General features: G+C 39.3%; 1 protein-coding gene across 2 annotated transcripts in view; it reads left to right on the top strand.

The window, feature by feature from the left end:
* SH3RF1 (SH3 domain containing ring finger 1) overlaps nt 1-17,081 on the top strand; it is a 182,483-nt gene that overhangs the window by 143,621 nt on the left and 21,781 nt on the right. For both annotated transcript variants that reach the window (XM_059174999.1, XM_059175004.1), the window contains exons 6-9: nt 4,711-4,821; nt 12,757-12,917; nt 14,111-14,281; nt 16,633-16,892. In XM_059174999.1, coding sequence (XP_059030982.1) covers nt 4,711-4,821; nt 12,757-12,917; nt 14,111-14,281; nt 16,633-16,892 — 703 coding nt within the window. The remainder of the gene's footprint in view (nt 1-4,710; nt 4,822-12,756; nt 12,918-14,110; nt 14,282-16,632; nt 16,893-17,081) is intronic.

Genomic DNA, 17,081 nt, shown 5'->3' with positions numbered 1-17,081 from the left:
AAAAAAAAAAAAAGGGAGGGGGGAGAATAGTAGCTTTCCTGGGAAGTAAAGCCTTTCTTCATTCTGTAGGTAGAAAAATGGAGAAGAGAAAACTAACCCAAAACTACTCAAGTCATTTTCAAAGGAAGGATCGGAAACTATAAAATGTTTTAAATAATACTAAGTTTCAGGCAACTGCTCAGTGTTGCAGAACCTTGTCACAAGGCTGCTTTGGGAGAGCTTGCCAACTAAAATTTTATCTTCATCCAAACTGTAGATGCTACAGTTGAAACTCAAAGTTGACAGTTGCCTGCATGTGTGTGACTTACCCTGGTTTTTTGGCTTCCCAGTAAGAGTTCTAGGGGAAAAAAAAAGAGAGAGAGAGAGACACGACATGAAGAAACATTTAATTTAAGTTAGAAATAAGCCTAGTTTTTAAAAAATCTCATTAGTTCATCAAGGCTTTGGACTTCTTAAGAAATAGCCCCACATTGTTCTTCTGTTAATGAGAACACATAAGATGATTGGAAACATGCATTCAGTCAGCAGGCATTTATTTGGTGCCCAATTACTAGACCCTTCTAGGCACCATGTATATTGTGATAATGGACTATAGGACTTCCCTGTGTTAGGCCTTAATTCTGGACTGCACAGTGAGCCCACTAAAGTAGCTCTGCCTGAGTTACAGGACGGCTGTAATTATCCAATTAGATGACGGCTATATTTTTCCTCAACCCAAAGGTCAAAGAGCCCTGTCCAAAGCGCCTGTCACAGTGGGAGAAGTTTCTTTCAAGTCTTGTATTTAGTTTTTAAAATTCATGCAGATTTTACACTCTACTATATATTATAGCTGTGGTTTTTTAAAAACAAAACAAAACAAAACACAAAAATCAATTATTTTCCTTTACAGAAACAAACACATATAGTCCTGGTCCTCAGAAAGTTTACAGTTAATTAAAGTGTCTGTTTTGGACTGTAGAATAAACATTTACGACATGGTGTTTGGTATTCCTCGCCATTTTTATTAAAAATTATTTTCTCTCAGCCTCATTTATTTGACCCTGCTCCCTTAGGTTCATCCTGCATGTTGTGAGTTAAATGCATTCATTTTCTGAATGGGATTGTGGTTTGTTGGTGTTTTTTCGGTGGTGGAGAAACGAAGCTTTTGATCTTATGAGAAAACTAGGAGACACAGACATAGCCCACTGGAACATAAGTGTGGTGAGGGGAAAGTTCTTTTTTTGTTCACCAATATATCCCAAGTGTCAGATATATGATAAACACTCAGTAAATATTTATTGAATGAATGAGTCTCTTAAAAAATGGGTAGAGAGAACTATGTTACTTTTTACATGTAACTGATTAAACCTATGTACAAAATAGATATGGATTATAGAAATACCAAGTGAGGTTACTCTGGAAAGGTTCAAAGGATTTTTGAATAAGGTTCTGACAGAGGTGGCTAGTAACCATGGCCATTCACTACAAGAAAACGGAATCATTTGACTCAGGTTTTTATTTTGTGACCTAGCAACATTTGCACAATGATGTTTTGTTAAAAGGTAAGTTTCTGGTAAGAACAGTGGCAACTCAGAATAGGAATAGCTTTAAAAGAATAGATAGGTCATCTTTGGGCATTAGAGAAAATTAAAAGAGAAAGGAGGATAAACCTAGCATTTATATCTTTTGTAGAGAACTCAGCCGTCAGGTGTGAGCATGTCTGACGCTGCCACACCAGAGCTGGGAATGAAGACTATAAAAATAGAGCTATTTTTGTTTTGGTTGGAGTAGCTTAGGAAACAAGGCTCTTTCTGTGTTCCATTAAAACAGTCTCCCCTTCAACTATTCCACCCCTCCTCCCATATTCGAATACATTCTGTTTTAGGTGGTAATGTGTTGCCTCAGGGAGAAGTTATTTCAAGAAGCTGATGGAAGATGTTTCAAGTGCTACTGGCTTCTCCAGCCCAGGTTTACAGAAAACACTACTTGTCTAGTGTACTGTATACATTGGAGGGAACCACAATCCATAGTAAAGCAACGAGTGACTGTAACATAAGTGACTGGTAAACATTCTCCTAACCATGGAGATTGGTGTATATGTGAGATGGCTCATGTGAGACTGTTTAAAATAGGACTGTCCTTTTCCTTTGCCCCACAAAGGACCAAGCCGGAGATTTGACTTCTCCTGCTCTGGCCCATTTTTCTTTCCCTCCTTTCCTTCCTACCTTTCCTTCCTCCATGCTGAGAAAAAGGATATTTTATTATCTTGACTTGGCCCATTTTCGCTCTTGCTTTTCCTTAATTAGGTTTGGTTGCGCTTAGAAAGTCCGCAGTAAGGAGCCCAGAGAAGTGAGAGTTCATTATTCTCTCACCTGACTGAAATCTACATATAGGCAGTCAGTGCTGATGTGATGGCGCTTTTTAGCTCGCCTTTCCATCGTATGGGTAGAACCTTATCCTTATGTTTCTTAGAATATCGAGATCTTGCCATGACATCCAAATTCTAGGCAGTAGGATGAGGAAATGGACAGAAGAGAGGAACAAAGGGCTTGCTTGTGATTATATTTGATGACTATTGAGTAAAGGCTGAACTTGCAAATACATAAATTAGAATAGACTGTATTGTCCAGGTGAGTCACCAAAATAAATACGCACAGATGTCTGTAACTGACATCTGTAAAAGCATATGATGCTATAAGTAATCAAGACATTTTGTCTCTGGCCACAGTCATATTTTTTGGCCTCGCCAGCTGGAGGAATACTTCATAATATTAAGTGTTTTTGTGGCATTTTTTTTTAACTGCCAGTGGCTTCAGGGGAGCCGGAGGTGCACACACTCATTTCCATTTGCTTTCCCCACCTCTTTCCCTCTCCACAGAGCCCTTTTTTGTGGGGGAGCTCAAGCTAAATTGCTGTTCTGTGAAGAAAAGAGAACAGTAGAAAATCAATTTTTCCCAATTCAGGGCATTTATTCTGGGTGTGCTCACCCTCAGCCAATTTACTTCTGCTGCTTCTGCTTTTAGTTACTCTTTGGTGACTTTTATCTCTTCCTTTCTCCAGGGTTAAGAGTGGCCCTGTGGTGGTTGGTGCCTGCAGGAATCTCAGTGTTCACTGCTTCACTCCTGTGTCTATGATGGCACACACCTTAGACAGCCTCTGGTCCAGCTCTAAGACAATAAACTCATTAGCAGTTAACTATATTGACTCCCAGCCTGTGGCTTTTAGAGAAACATCAGTAAATTATGAGATCTTTAATCTTATATATATGTAAGGTCAGGTCTAGGAAGTTGTATTTTGGTATTTTTTTTCCTACCCCAAAGGTTCCATGATAATGGCATGCATTTTGAAGTGAGCTGCATAGCATCTTCTCAGAAAAAACCCATCTTTTATGTGGTGGCAACTTACAAATGTCCTTGGGGTATGTATATAAACAGATTTATTAGTTGAAACAGCTGAAGACCACTAGATTTTATCCTAGGATGAAAAATCAGTGCTCTTCCCATTAGAAATTGATTGAAAATAACACTTTGGTTCACAGGAGGGTTTGGGGAGAAACTGTTATTAGGTTATCCCTTAGATCTGCTTAGTTTAAGCCTTTGGTTCAATCAGTGTATGAACTAACAGGTACAGATATGATTTTAAAAGTATGTGGATTCCATGTATAACATAGATTTATTTGTGGAAACAAATAAATGTATGTATGCTGTATGCTGTGATGCTGATTATCCCTGGCCTTGGCAAGGTCTAACCCAGCAGGGAAACCCAGAGTTTCCTTCAGGTTTCTGGGAACTAATCTCAGAGTTTTTCTTTGTCCTGATAATCTTTTTCTTAATATATGGGAATTGTGGGAACTACGTTTGGGATTAAGTTTTATTACAAAAGGTCTGGCGTTGGTGTATCATTGTTTCCTTGGATATACAAGGTACCAGCCAATCACATTCCTTTAATAGTGGAGGGAAAACATCCCATTTGTGTAGAAACCCACACACCTACTTCTGCAGCATCAAGTAATGAATGGCATTCTCTAGTTGGACCTGATATGCAGTGTGAGTGAAATTGATCAAGTAACTGAACACAGGCAATGAAATGACCTGAATAACTCAATTTTTTTCTAGTGAATTAATCTTGTATAGTATCAGGGATAAGATACCTTTGAAAACAGCTAATTTGGCTTGACTTTGTTCCTTTAAAGGTTTTATAAATAATTACCTGCTCTAGGCATGTCTAGGCAGCTGCATTTTAATTATGCATCCCCACTGAAAAGTGGGAGTCATGAAAAATGATCCTGAGAATAACAAAATACCTTAAGCACTTCACATAGATTTACATATTGATAGACAGGTGAGTATTCAGCCATGACCTACCTTAACAGGATCTTCAGGGAAATTGCTAGTGGGCTAGTCAAGCGCCAGACTAACCACGTGAAAGGTTAGTTTGGTTCACAGTGGCTTCCCAGGGAGACAGTATGTTATTGCAAAAGCCAACAGCAGTTGAATTCTGATGTAAAACATCACAGTATTTATCACATGACCACCCAGTGTTGAATACAGATTAGGTAATCAGTAAATGTGGATTGAATAAACTGAAAGAGCTTCTGCCTTCCCCACATAATAGAAACTACAGATACATATTTTTTTAAAAATTGTGACTTGCCTCCCCAAGGTTTAGCCAGTACAGTCTGTTGTATTTAATGTAGTTGTGTTTTAATTAACTTCTTTTTCCTCTTGGCAGGTTCATATAAGTACCACCGGGTTAATTGTGACCCCGCCCCCCAGCAGCCCAGTGACAACTGGCCCCTCGTTCACTTTCCCATCGGATGTTCCCTACCCAGCTGCCCTTGGAGTGAGTATAGCTTCTCCATCTCTATTTCTCTCCTAGCTGTTCAGTCCCATTAATCTGGCACAGCCCACCTCCCAACACCTGCAGTTTATACTGACACTTGTTAGGTAGGGGTGGATCTCTTTCATCTGTTATCTCTGTTCATCTCACAGAAAAATGAGAAAGCCTCTTGCCTACAGCCTGCATAATTTTTCCTGCATAATTTTTAGCAGTGAGGATCAGTGGCCTGAAGCCATTAGAAGACTTCTACAAAATACTTTTAATTTTCATTAACGTTCAGCCTGATTTCCCAAAGGCTTAACCAGCATTTCTTTTTCATTTCTTTTGCTTTTTTAGACTTCACTTGTTTATTAACAAAGACATCTTTATAGAAATACTGAGGAAACCGGGATCCAAAAAGCTAAACGGTTTGCTTTGAGTCACACAATGAGTTGATTTTAAATCTCTCCACTTGTGATTCACCTTTTGGTTTCTTGTCTTCCATGATGGTAGCTGCGGCTGTGCTGCCTTGGAAGCCTCCCTCAGATTGTGTTGATTTTCCTCCTGAAGACATAGCATCCTATAGAGTCTAAACACCAATTGCTTTACAACATACCTCATAGCAGAAATCAGTAGGAGAAATGAGGGCAGCCAAGGGAGATAAATGCAGAGAAGAACACTATGGAGAGAAAATTAAAAGGGAAGAAGAAACAAGCAAATTCAACCGTAGCAGAAACACAATAGTTTAAATGCCTGCTTCCTGAAATTGCGGGCATATGCAAGATACCAGCAATTGTGAGGCACCTCTCATCCAGGCTGATGCCTTGGCTTATGCTTTCAGACTGTTTCTTTCAGTGCTAAGTTGAATGAGAATAGAAAAGATAGATCTGTGCATCAGATCTCCCCAGTGGGCCCCAACCCTGTAAACTGGTTTACAGAGTCTCACCTGGCTGTGATGCGGTCAGAGAAACAGCATGGCCCAGTGATGGGAACACAGACTGGGGCTGAAAGCCCAGATCAGCCACTTATTTGTTTACATGACCATGAAAATCTTCAACCTCTTTAAGCTTTTGTCTCCCTGCCTATAAAATAAAACCAATACTATCTACTTTGGAAAGTTCTCACCATGCCTAGAATATAGTAGGGTTGACTATTCCTGATCTTGTTATCGGTCTCAGTTGAAGACTGTTACAAGGTGAGTCTGTCACACGTGCCACTGGTTGGTTCTCAGAATGCCTTGGTTCATTGGGCCTGGTTCATTGTGCGATGGTTTCTCTGCTCTCTGTACCAGGAATAGTGAGGCTTCTAGGCAGCTGGTTTGTTTTTAAGTTGTGGATTTTATATATGTTGTAAAGATTATGTTTCCTTCTGCTAGAATGCTTAGAGCGAAATCTGTACCCCCACCCCAACTAGGACCTCACAGTGTATTAGCACATTAGTAGAGATGTTGGCTCCATCTAGTTTTATTGTCCTCATTTTCCTTTGAAACAAGGTGAGATATAAATAAATGTGGAGTTATTACTTAGCTTGACTTAGACTTTAGAAAACTTTTTATAGAGTTAAGCATGTTCTTGCATTTAAATGGAAGTTAATAATGTTCTGGTTAGAGGTTAAAGTTGTTTTTGTTTTTTTTTTTTTTTTTTTTAATGACCCCAGAATGATTACAGCATCCTTGATAGTACAACTGTTTGGTGTAGGAGAAGTTGTGCTGATTTTTCTAGGGAGAAGGTGAAATTCAGTTAACTTTTATTGGTTTTCATGAGATTCTGTTAGCCTGTTTTGACCAGAGCCAACTTCTATAATCATCCTGCCCTCTCATCTCCAGAGAAGACTCTCTCCTTTCCTTCCTTCTCTTCCCACCCCAATACATACACAACCAGTTGATATTTCCATTTCCAGATGGCTACTTCGTGTGGAAAAATTCTAGCATAATTTCTTAAGGGAAAAAGGCTGCATTTTCTGATCTTAGAAAAATTAATTAGTGGAAAAGACAGAGCTGGCTGAATTTCAGCCCTTGTGGGCTGAAAATTTTACAGTGTAGTAAATGGCCAGTTGCTCTTAGCTGGAGGCACACTCTAGGGCAAATCAGTGATACAGGTCACAAGAGAGCATGAATATACAAAAGTTAATTTATATTCAACCATTTCATGCTAGGATTATATAAGAAAGCCTGCATGTTAAGCAAGAGGAAGGTTTATTAAACAGTATGTCTACTGTGCCAATTCCATTTAATGAAAAACTAATTATAAACAGACCTGTCTGTCATCCCAGGAGATGTCTAGATCTCCAAGTCCCTGGTAGGTTGGCAGCAGTGTTTTGGATTTAATATGTTAAGTTGAAGTGGGGAGGGGGGATGAATCTCAGCAGCATCTACCCTCTGTATCTCACATTAATCATGGCAAGTACCCTATTTAAAATTTGAAATATTTTCAAAGAATTTGAGCACTGTCATAGCAATAGTATGCAGCTTGGTCAAGAGGAAGCCATGCTTTTCATGGTGTGTATTTATTATGGCAACAGTAGAATAGGAAATGAAAATTATTTCTAGCATTTTATCATGAATTGAGACTTTCTAATCTTTTATGCAGAATGAAGTTAGCATATTGTCCTACACATTTCACATGTAACAGTTAAAATGTTAGATCTCTAATATTAGGAGCAAAACTGGCATTATAGCTATCTAATTCAGACATCAGACTATTAATAGTAGTGAGGGTTTTTTTCCCAACTAATTTTGTGAAGGGAGGAGGGTGAGGATCTATATTAGTCTTGTATTTTCTGCACAAGGGCAGAAGAACTCTTAAATAAGTGATTAATAATCCCTGATCCCCTGTACCAGCTGAGAGGTGTTTAGCCGCAAGATGTCACCAGTTAGGCAGGTCAGTAAAAGCCAAATACAGCCTGTGGCCAACTTATAAACAGATTGCATTCCAAAAATGTGTAACCCTAACTTAAAAAACTTTACATGTACACACATAGTTTATGTCTTGTGTATCTATTTAGAGAAGCAAATTAAATGATGTATGTTCTCAGAATAGCCAATATGGAATTAGCCATTGGAGCCCTGGTAGAAGACTCAGCAGGACTTACTGCTATCACCAGGATCAGGGAAGAGCTCTGGAAGTAGGGCAGTGGAACTGCCAGTGTCAAATAGTTTGTGAGGTACAAGTTGAGCCTTTGGAATTGGTGAGAATTCTGAAAATCAGGAATAGGGGTAGAATATGGCCAGAACGTTCCAGCAACAATAGTAAAGGACTCTAGCACATAGGAACCAAGGCCTCTTGATCCATATCATGTTGTCCTAAGAGAGGCAGAAGCACAGAACATTTTCTCCTTTGTGAAAAGCTCACTGAGGGTCTGTTAACTTCTATCTGCAAAGCTGGGTGACAGCAATACAAAAATGAGTAAGACAGTTTTCTGACTTCATAGTCTCATGAATCATAACAACAGCTTCTTTTTAATGGGCTTCTGCTGTGCTTCAGGGTACTGGGAAGGGCAGCTTTACCTAAACTATTTCTAATTATAACTCCATCTTACAGGTTGACATATTAAGGCATAGAGACCTTATGTAATTTATACAAAGCCAATTAATATCATAGATATCTCTTCTTATAAATCAAATGTAGAACAATAATTCTTAGAGAGATATTTAAGAAGTGCCAAATTCTTGGGGTACCTTGGTGGCTCAGTGGGTTAAAGCCTCTGCCTTCGGCTCAGGTCATGATCCTGGAGTTCTGGGATTGAGCCCCATATCTGGCTTTCTGCTCTTCGGGGAGCCTGCTTCCTCCTCTTTCTCTCTGCCTGCATCTCTGTCTACTTGTGCTCTCTGTCAAATAAATAAATAAAATCTATAAAAGAAAAAAGAAAAAAAAAGAAGTGCCAAATTCTTAATTACATCTTGCCCTTTAGACAACATTATCTAAGCATCTATTTCTAGTATTTTTAAAAATACTCTTTAATTTTATTTCTTTTTCTTCATAGTTGTACTCAGCACTGACTGGCTTAATTCCAGTCAGCATCCAGTTGAGACTTAAGACTTGGAACCTTGCATCTTTATTTTAATTTTATTGAATTCTGACACCTAAGTATTTTGTTGTTTTTTTTGTTGTTGTTGTTGTTGTTTGTTTTTTTAAATCACTAATGTCAGTATTTCTACTTTTCTGCTTCCTATTCGTTGCATAAAATAAAGCAGACTACTCACATAATTGCACAAACGCTGCTCTACACTGCTGAAGTAGCTAACATGCTGATTTGAGGGGGCATGAGCAGTTGGAACCGTGTCTCCATCAGCCTGTATACATGCATCTGAGTTCAGTACCCAGAGGGGCTGTTTAGAGATGTTGAAGTGTAGGGCTGAAAGTGGGTTAACTGGAATTCATATGTCCAAGGGAAAATAAAAAAGGATGCTGGCAGTGGGGGATGTTACATGGTATTTGCCCAAGAAACCCAGAAATGCCAAAGTCTATCCTGCCAGTCACTTTTTTACCCTGGGAGGTAGAAATGAATGTGAGGGAAATGCATACCTAAAGGAATATTGGAAAGAAAACAAATCCTTTATCGTTGGTTGAACTTGTACCCCAAACTCCATAGCACTTTACCAGCAAAGCACTTTACTGGTAAGGTGGATGTAGCCTGTGGCCGTGCTTAAAACCTAATGGATCTTGTCACCTATCTTTAGCCAGATCCAAACCTAACCACTCTTTGGTCCCATGAAGGAGCAAAAAGAGGAGAGGACACCAGAGAGGAGTGGTGTGTTACACCACACACTTCAACTTTTCACTCACAATGTGCACTAGCAAATGTGGCTTATCTGGCTTAGAATCCAGCCCTTTCGGAAAGGACAGTTGTTGGCTGGTGTTCATTCTAACATAGGGAAATTGAGGACTGCCCTAAGATGCTGAGCAAAGATTAGAATCTATGTTTTTCTGACTCCAAAGCCCACCTCCTTCTATGCTGCTTTCAAGGTCATTGGGTCAGGGCAACAGAACCTGAGTGTGGTGAAGTGTCATCATTTCACATTAGTGGACCACTGTCTTTTTTTAAGCTCTTTATTCAGAAGTAGTAATTCTTGTCTCAGACCATTACCATAGACCGTGAACAGAAGATGTTAATCTATAGAAACACAAGGAAGAAGCTCATTTTTAATGAATATCAGAATAACATCCAGTTTTCTATATTAGTATTTCTGTGGCCTGGCCCATAGTTCTAGACAACTTTGATAATATAGACCTGCTGCATTTCCATAAAATAAAACCTACAAGGGATGAGCTCTTTTTAAGCTCCTATTAATTAATATGTAACGTTTAGTCAAAATGGCTTTTAAGTGTGGTATTTGGTTCTGAGCAATATTTACAAAATATTATGAGCAAAATATGACCTATACTTCTTGCAGGCCCATAGATGTTTTTTCTGCTGGTGGAGAGTGAATCTTGGCTTCTGAGGCCTGCTCTGGCCTGGACTATGAAATAATAAGCAGGTCTCCAGGTCAGCTCTGGGTGAATGAAAGGCTGTGGTTTGCTCTGTAGAAATTTCAGGTCTTGCAGGATAGCAAACTGCCTGAAGCACAGCACATAGTGGATTACCTTTTGAACTTCCACATCACCAGATTATTTCAGTTTAAATTGTTTATAAAGCAACCCACAGTACTTCCTAGTCTGTCACAGCCCTGGACTCACCAGAGCCCTATCATTTTACCAACCCCACAGGGCTGAACAACATCTAGGAATCTGATTTTAATCAGACTTTCTCTCTTGGTCTTTGTGTGCTTATATACCAAATACACATGCATACACATACACACAGTTCCCCCAAAGATATATAACCCAACATTGGGGGAAAAAATTCTGCCCAATTTTTTTAAAGACCGTTTCAACCACAAAAAGGAGAGAGAGATCTGCATTTTCTCTCAAGCACAACCTTTGGGATCTTTCAGAATATCTTCTTCTAAGCCATATCTCCAGTGACTTCTGACTTACTCTTTGTGAAAGGGATGTACATGAAACATTTGCTCACTGTGTTTTTTAACTTTAAAAGCTGACCTTTTTTGTACATTTTATTGACAGAACGCGATGTGTTGTTATCAGGCCCGTGGATTATTTTTTGCCTTTTCCTTCATAGGGCTAATTTAGTACAGCCTCTGCTTTAATAAAGTTAAGATATAACAGACAATTTTAATTTCCTTTTCTCTTGAAAATAGAATTCTACTCAGAGTGTAGAGCATAGAGCATTTTGATTCTGTGCCCTAGGCACTATTTTAAGTAATTTCTAGGAGCACTTCTCATTGGGCTCCTTGTTGAGTGTGTCTTCCTCCTTCCCAAGGCATGCTCTTCAGAGACTGGGCTTTGGAAGATTTCAGTAAAAATCATTTGAGTGGTAATTTTACAGTCTCCATGTATTACCTGGGATACAGTCTAGACGTGTTGTGTTATCTTGCCTGAAAAGCTACTGATATGTCTTTATTACCAGTGAAGTGCCCAGGTCACTGGTGCTGAGTGTTTGACCAGGATTATCTTTGTTTCTCTTCCTTGTCACTGGGAACCTGAATGGAGTGAATGCTTGACCTTTTCCTGGTCAAAAGTTTTTGAAGATTCTAAGCATGCAGTTCCAGAGTAGTAGCAAGTCTTAAGGCTGCTGTGTTTTATATGGAGAGTGTGAGTCATGTTCATGCAGTTCTAACTCTTGGAGCTCACCTCTGCCTTGTCCAGGTTAGGGCTCTATAAGGAGCTCTGCACGCATTTATTTCTGCACTGAATGTTCCACAACACCTTCAGCTTCAGTATGGGAAAAATCCTTCTCCAAAGTCATTTCAGCAAAAAATTAAATATAATGTGTGAAACAGTTGCAGCATATGTCTAGAACTCTGAAATTTTTTTTTTGCTGAGTTTATTGTGTTTCTGGAACTATGTACATTAATGGCAGATGAAGCAAATGTTGATGAGATAGAATTTTTATTTTACGAAATAGAAAAAGAATGACTGTTAGGAACTATGTTTAGAGATCATTGGTTTTTTCGTATTTATACACTGATATGTAGAAACCATTTATGCTTTCCTAGGCGCATTCTTTAGTCTCCTTATTTCTCTTTTGATTCAGTTTTTACATCTACTGGTTCAAAGATTTGGGGAGGGTGAGGTGGGGTTTCAGGCAAGTCTTTGTGTGCCTGTTTTCCCAGGAGTTTCGGTATACAGACCCTAAAGAATCATCTTGGGTTTATAGATCAGAAAGTAACAATTGCTCCATTGATTTTCAAAAGGCATGGAATTCTGTAGGCAGAACCCCATCAGGCTGTGCCCATAAAGGAACCAGCAGCTTTTCACTAGTGTACTTGTTAAAGATTACCAGCCTTGATAGTACTAAATTTCAAAAGCTGGCAAAGTTAAGAAAAGAATAAGCAAAAGTAGCAACAATAGCCCAGTGATTGTGGCTTGCTATTGTTTGGGCTTTTTGGAAACCAGGCATCAAAGGAAATTTTCTTCTGAAGGCATGGTTTGAGATATAGTACAGCTAAATTTTTTTGTGTGTTGTGTTTAAGTTTCAAGTTACAGAAACAATCACAGATTAATTCCTAGCAAGCAGTGTGACATTGTAGCTGTCCCCTTGAAAAGCATCGGGGTTCGCATCCAAGTCTATACTGAAAAATACTATTAATCTTAAAATTACATGCTCTTGTTCCATTTTTTCCCTTTCCCTCTTCCCAAGTGACATTACTTACCTGTTTGCTGAAAAAGTTGCTGTGGTTCTAAGATCTTAAAGGAGAACAAGGGATGAGATTTTTTTTAAGAGGAGGCTTTCATACAAGGTAGCCTGCTGGTTCTGCTCCCTATGGATTCCATGAAAGTCTTTTCCTATGATTCCTGATTCCTATTCCCTCCCACCTTCCATAAAAGATGTAAATAAATAAATCATTCATTATTATTCTCTGTCCCACTCTCTCTCTTTCTCTGTCTCTCCTCACACCAGACAATGAATCCTCCTCTTCCACCGCCCCCCTTACTGGCCTCCACACCTCCCGGCGCTGCTACCACTGTTGCTGCTGCTGCTGCTGTGGGAATGGGACCAAGGCCCACAGCGGGACCCTCTGACCAGATTGCACATTTACGGCCTCAGACTCGCCCCAGTGTGTAAGTGAGGGTGTCATTTATTACTGCTTTAAAGTTCATTTCAGACTAAGCCCAATCAGCAAAGGTAGACAAACACCTTTCTGATAGGAGCTGGTGACAGGCTTATGGCTCACCAAAGTGGTTTGCATTCTGCAAACTTACACCCAGTCATGCATATAATTAGGAAACTGCTGAAACAAAATGGGTCCAACACATGAGCTCGCTAGGCAGCCATCCTGCTGAGTGAGGGCCTTTTACAGTTTAGGGAAACACAGTGTTTGCGTCTTCATAATACTGTATGTACATGGAGCCATCTTTTTGTATGATTTCTTTTTGAGCTTTTTGTCTCCAATTTCATTCCTTGCAGTAAGACACCAAGGAACAGGAAGATATTCCACACAGATCAGATCTAGAGGGAGTGTGCCTGTGAAAAGCTGGAAGTCCCCAGAAATATGTATCCAGAAAAGTCTTATTGTCTTGTTCAGTGCTTACCAATGGCAGAATACAGCTAGATTTTTGTGCTCCTACATTGTGTGATTTTATATGTGGAACACATTAGAGCCCTGGTTTAAAAAAAAAAAAGAACAAAAACTGTTGATTAGTGTTGCCTGCCTGGTTTCCATATGTTGGTGGCATAGTCACCTTGCATTGTGGGGTGGTTTTGTACTCTCTATGATCTGGGCTTTTTTTCCTTTTGACTTTCTCAAATTCAGCATTTTTTCTGGCTGAGCATACAAAAGCAGGTGCAACCCGAGCCTCTAGGTTCAGCTTGTGTGTGGAAGGCAGCATGTTGTGCCTCCCAGTGGGATTTCGTGCCATATGTCCTCATTTGGGGCTACTTCCCACGTTTAACAAGTGCCATTTGAAAAGCTCAAGTTTCCCATTGGGTCCCTAATCCCCAGCAGCAGGTTAGGCACTTTGGGAAGCTGCATAATTCTTTCACACCCCACGAATACCATTTGGTGGGATAGTCACCTTCACACTGGGGGAACCAGGTTGGCAGTTCTTAATCAGGAAGGCCCCTGTCTTTTAAATGTAGGCTGCAAAATCTTTTTCAGTGGAAGATTACCAATGCTACTTACAGGTTTAAAGGATTCTATTTTCTGTTTACACATGTATGGAATATTCAAGACTTTGTACCAAGGAAGAATTTTTATGCATCCTGGGGTTTATCTGTTACTCAGCCTGGAATCACATACTCTTTTCTATTCTAGGTATGTTGCTATATATCCATACACTCCCCGGAAAGAGGATGAGCTGGAGCTGAGGAAAGGGGAAATGTTTTTAGTGTTTGAGCGTTGCCAGGACGGCTGGTTCAAAGGGACATCGATGCATACCAGCAAGATAGGGGTTTTCCCTGGCAATTATGTGGCACCAGTCACAAGGTATGGTTTTGAATAAATGGTTTATTAAGTTCTAAACAGAGAAACTTTGTTCACACTATAATTGCCTGTTATGTAGCCAACATTTTAAAAATTCATATCTATAATTGCAAAATCCCTTCTAACTCTAAAATTCTTAGCTTACTTTTTACATGGGTATAAGTGAAATTGTAGGTTTCCATCAATATATGTACTGAGTTTTAAGTTACTTGCTTGAAGTTACGTGTGAGAAGATCCAACTATACCATTTTCAACATTTTTCTGCTTAAAAAATATCATGTTTAGTAGAAACAAAGGCTACATTCTTAACATGTTTACATAACATTTACTATATGCCAAGCAGGCAGATTTCAAAATGCATATGACACATAGTAACTCTTGAGTCCTTAAGCAATTTGTTAGCATAGTTGCTATTATTATCCCCACTTAACAGGTGAGAAAACGGAGGCACTGAGAGATTAAATGACTTGTCTGAGATCGCACCGTGAGGTGCTTAAACCTAGGTGTTTGGCTCTGTATTTATTCCAGTAACTTGGTGATTTCCTTGCAATTTTGGCAATTAATTTCTATGAAACAATCAGAAATAAAATTCCTTAAATATGACCTTGATCCTTCAGTTAAAGTGATTTTCCTCCTCAAGGGAATCTGACAATGTCTAAACACAGTTTTGATTGTGTTTTTGTTGGCATATGGTGTATAGAAGCCAAAGATGCTGCTAAATGTCCTACAGTACACAGCACGGCCTCCTACCAAAAGGAATTGACTGACCCAAAATGTCCCTGAGGTTGAAAAACCATGTTACAGGATAATAGGAGCTTTAAGTATACAAGATTTTCTTTCCTTCCTCCCTACCCCAAATTTATTTAAAGATAGTCCACCTTCTTGTCACTGAGGAAAGTAGCCTTGGAAACTGAATGGAAAGACCTATAATGGCATTGCAGGAGCCCCAGTTTTAGCTACTGAGCTTTTAATAAATGGTCCAGGTTTAGCTGTGTTAAATCTTTCCTCAAAACCCTGATTTTAAATAAATGGCTTAATGAACTGACATGTTTGTCAGCTGTTGGCCTTGATTTATAGGTTGGCCAGCAGCCTAATCAAATGAAAATCACTATTGTTGCAGATGGTGACAGAATGTTAGCTTCAATTTGACTTGCAGATTTTTAGTCAATATAAACCTTCTTTTCTGTATATGTTAAAATCTATATTCAGGATCCAGAAAATGGCAGATAGACCTTCCCTAGTGAGAAAAACAAACAAACAAACAAAAACCAGCACAACAACTGAGGGAAATAAAACAAACCAAACCACAACAAAGACTAAGTCAATGAAGGAAAGCATTTTCATAACCTTAAAAACAAATTATTAAAAGTTTCTGGAAAGATGCTTTCTTACTATAAATTCTCTGTTATTTATCATAGTAAATAATAAGGATGTTTGAGTTAATGAAGTATTCTATGTAGTAGAAAGTTACTATATATAGAATTGTTTATGTGAATTTAGAATATTAAAAAAAATACATGACATAAAACTACATTGAACCTAATTTAATTTAATTCAACCTATAAATGTTTTAGAGCTGTCTATTTCCCTGTAACTGGAAGAATGTAAAAGAACCATTTCATGGGGGTCCTGCTTTCAAGGAACTTTTACTGAATCAGGAGTATTTAATAAAGAATTTACATGGTAAAAATAACACATTTTGTCATCAAGGGACCATAGAAGGAAGAAATTCACATGAAACAATAGACTCATAAGGTCTTAAGCTCTAAGCCTTAGGCAAGGCTTCTTGAAAGCAAGAGGTTTTTGCTGGACCTTATACCATACATGAGAATTAGATAGGTCAAGAGAAGCTAGAGAGAATATTCCAAGAGTGTGTGCATATGTGTATTTGCGCATGCATGCATGCACACAGGCCCTTGTGTGATGCCGAACTGGAGGCAAGTAGGGAGAAGGGCAAAAAAAATATGAGCAGAGCTATGAGAAAGGAGTGAAACTGCTAACATTACTAGCAGCAGTAACAAACAGATCAACTTCTTTGATGGCTGAGGCAGAAGAATCCAGGGCCTTCAAGGGAGTGGAGGTGTTGAGCCTTGATATGGAAAGCTGAACCTGGTAAATGCATATTCTTGAGCGGAATATGACGTGTAATTTTCTGTGACTCACAGTATATTTCCAGACCTTCCTCTCCTTCAGGGCCATCTTTACTTTGAATTTGTGATTCTTATATTTGGTAAAAATTTCATTCATTCTTTAAAATGTTCTATTAAAGCCCAGAGTCATTTTTCTTGCCTTTAATTGTTCTCTCCTCCGTTTTGCTGATGGATTGGGCTTTCTGTTTGTTTCTGTCTTGACAGGACCGTGACAAATGCTTCCCAAGCTAAAGTCCCTATGTCTACTGCTGGTCAGACAAGTCGAGGGGTGACTATAGTCAGTCCTTCCACTGCAGGTGGGCCTACCCAGAAGCTCCAGGGAAATGGTATGGCCGGGAGTCCCAGTGTTGTCCCCACAGCCGTGGTGTCAGCAGCTCACATCCAGACAAGTCCTCAGGCTAAGGTCTTTTTGCACATGACTGGGCAGATGACAGTCAACCAGGCCCGCAGTGCTGTGAGGACAGGTAAGGAGGAGACCAGAAAATACCAGGAAAAGGTTTGCTTGCCTAATACCAGCTCTTCCGCAGATGTCATGGTACAGTAATGAAGAACATTAGGAAATAAGGCAGGCACAGTCTAGTCAGTGGTACTCCACATCTGCTTATTTCGGCTAAGCCTGCCCCACACATCAAGCCTGATCTACAGATTGAAAG

The sequence above is a fragment of the Mustela lutreola genome, chromosome 1 (assembly GCF_030435805.1).
Source record: "Mustela lutreola isolate mMusLut2 chromosome 1, mMusLut2.pri, whole genome shotgun sequence".
NCBI lineage: Eukaryota > Metazoa > Chordata > Mammalia > Carnivora > Mustelidae > Mustela > Mustela lutreola.
The sequence above is the reverse complement of the archived record's forward strand: the minus strand, read 5'-3'. Positions and strand labels throughout refer to the sequence as shown.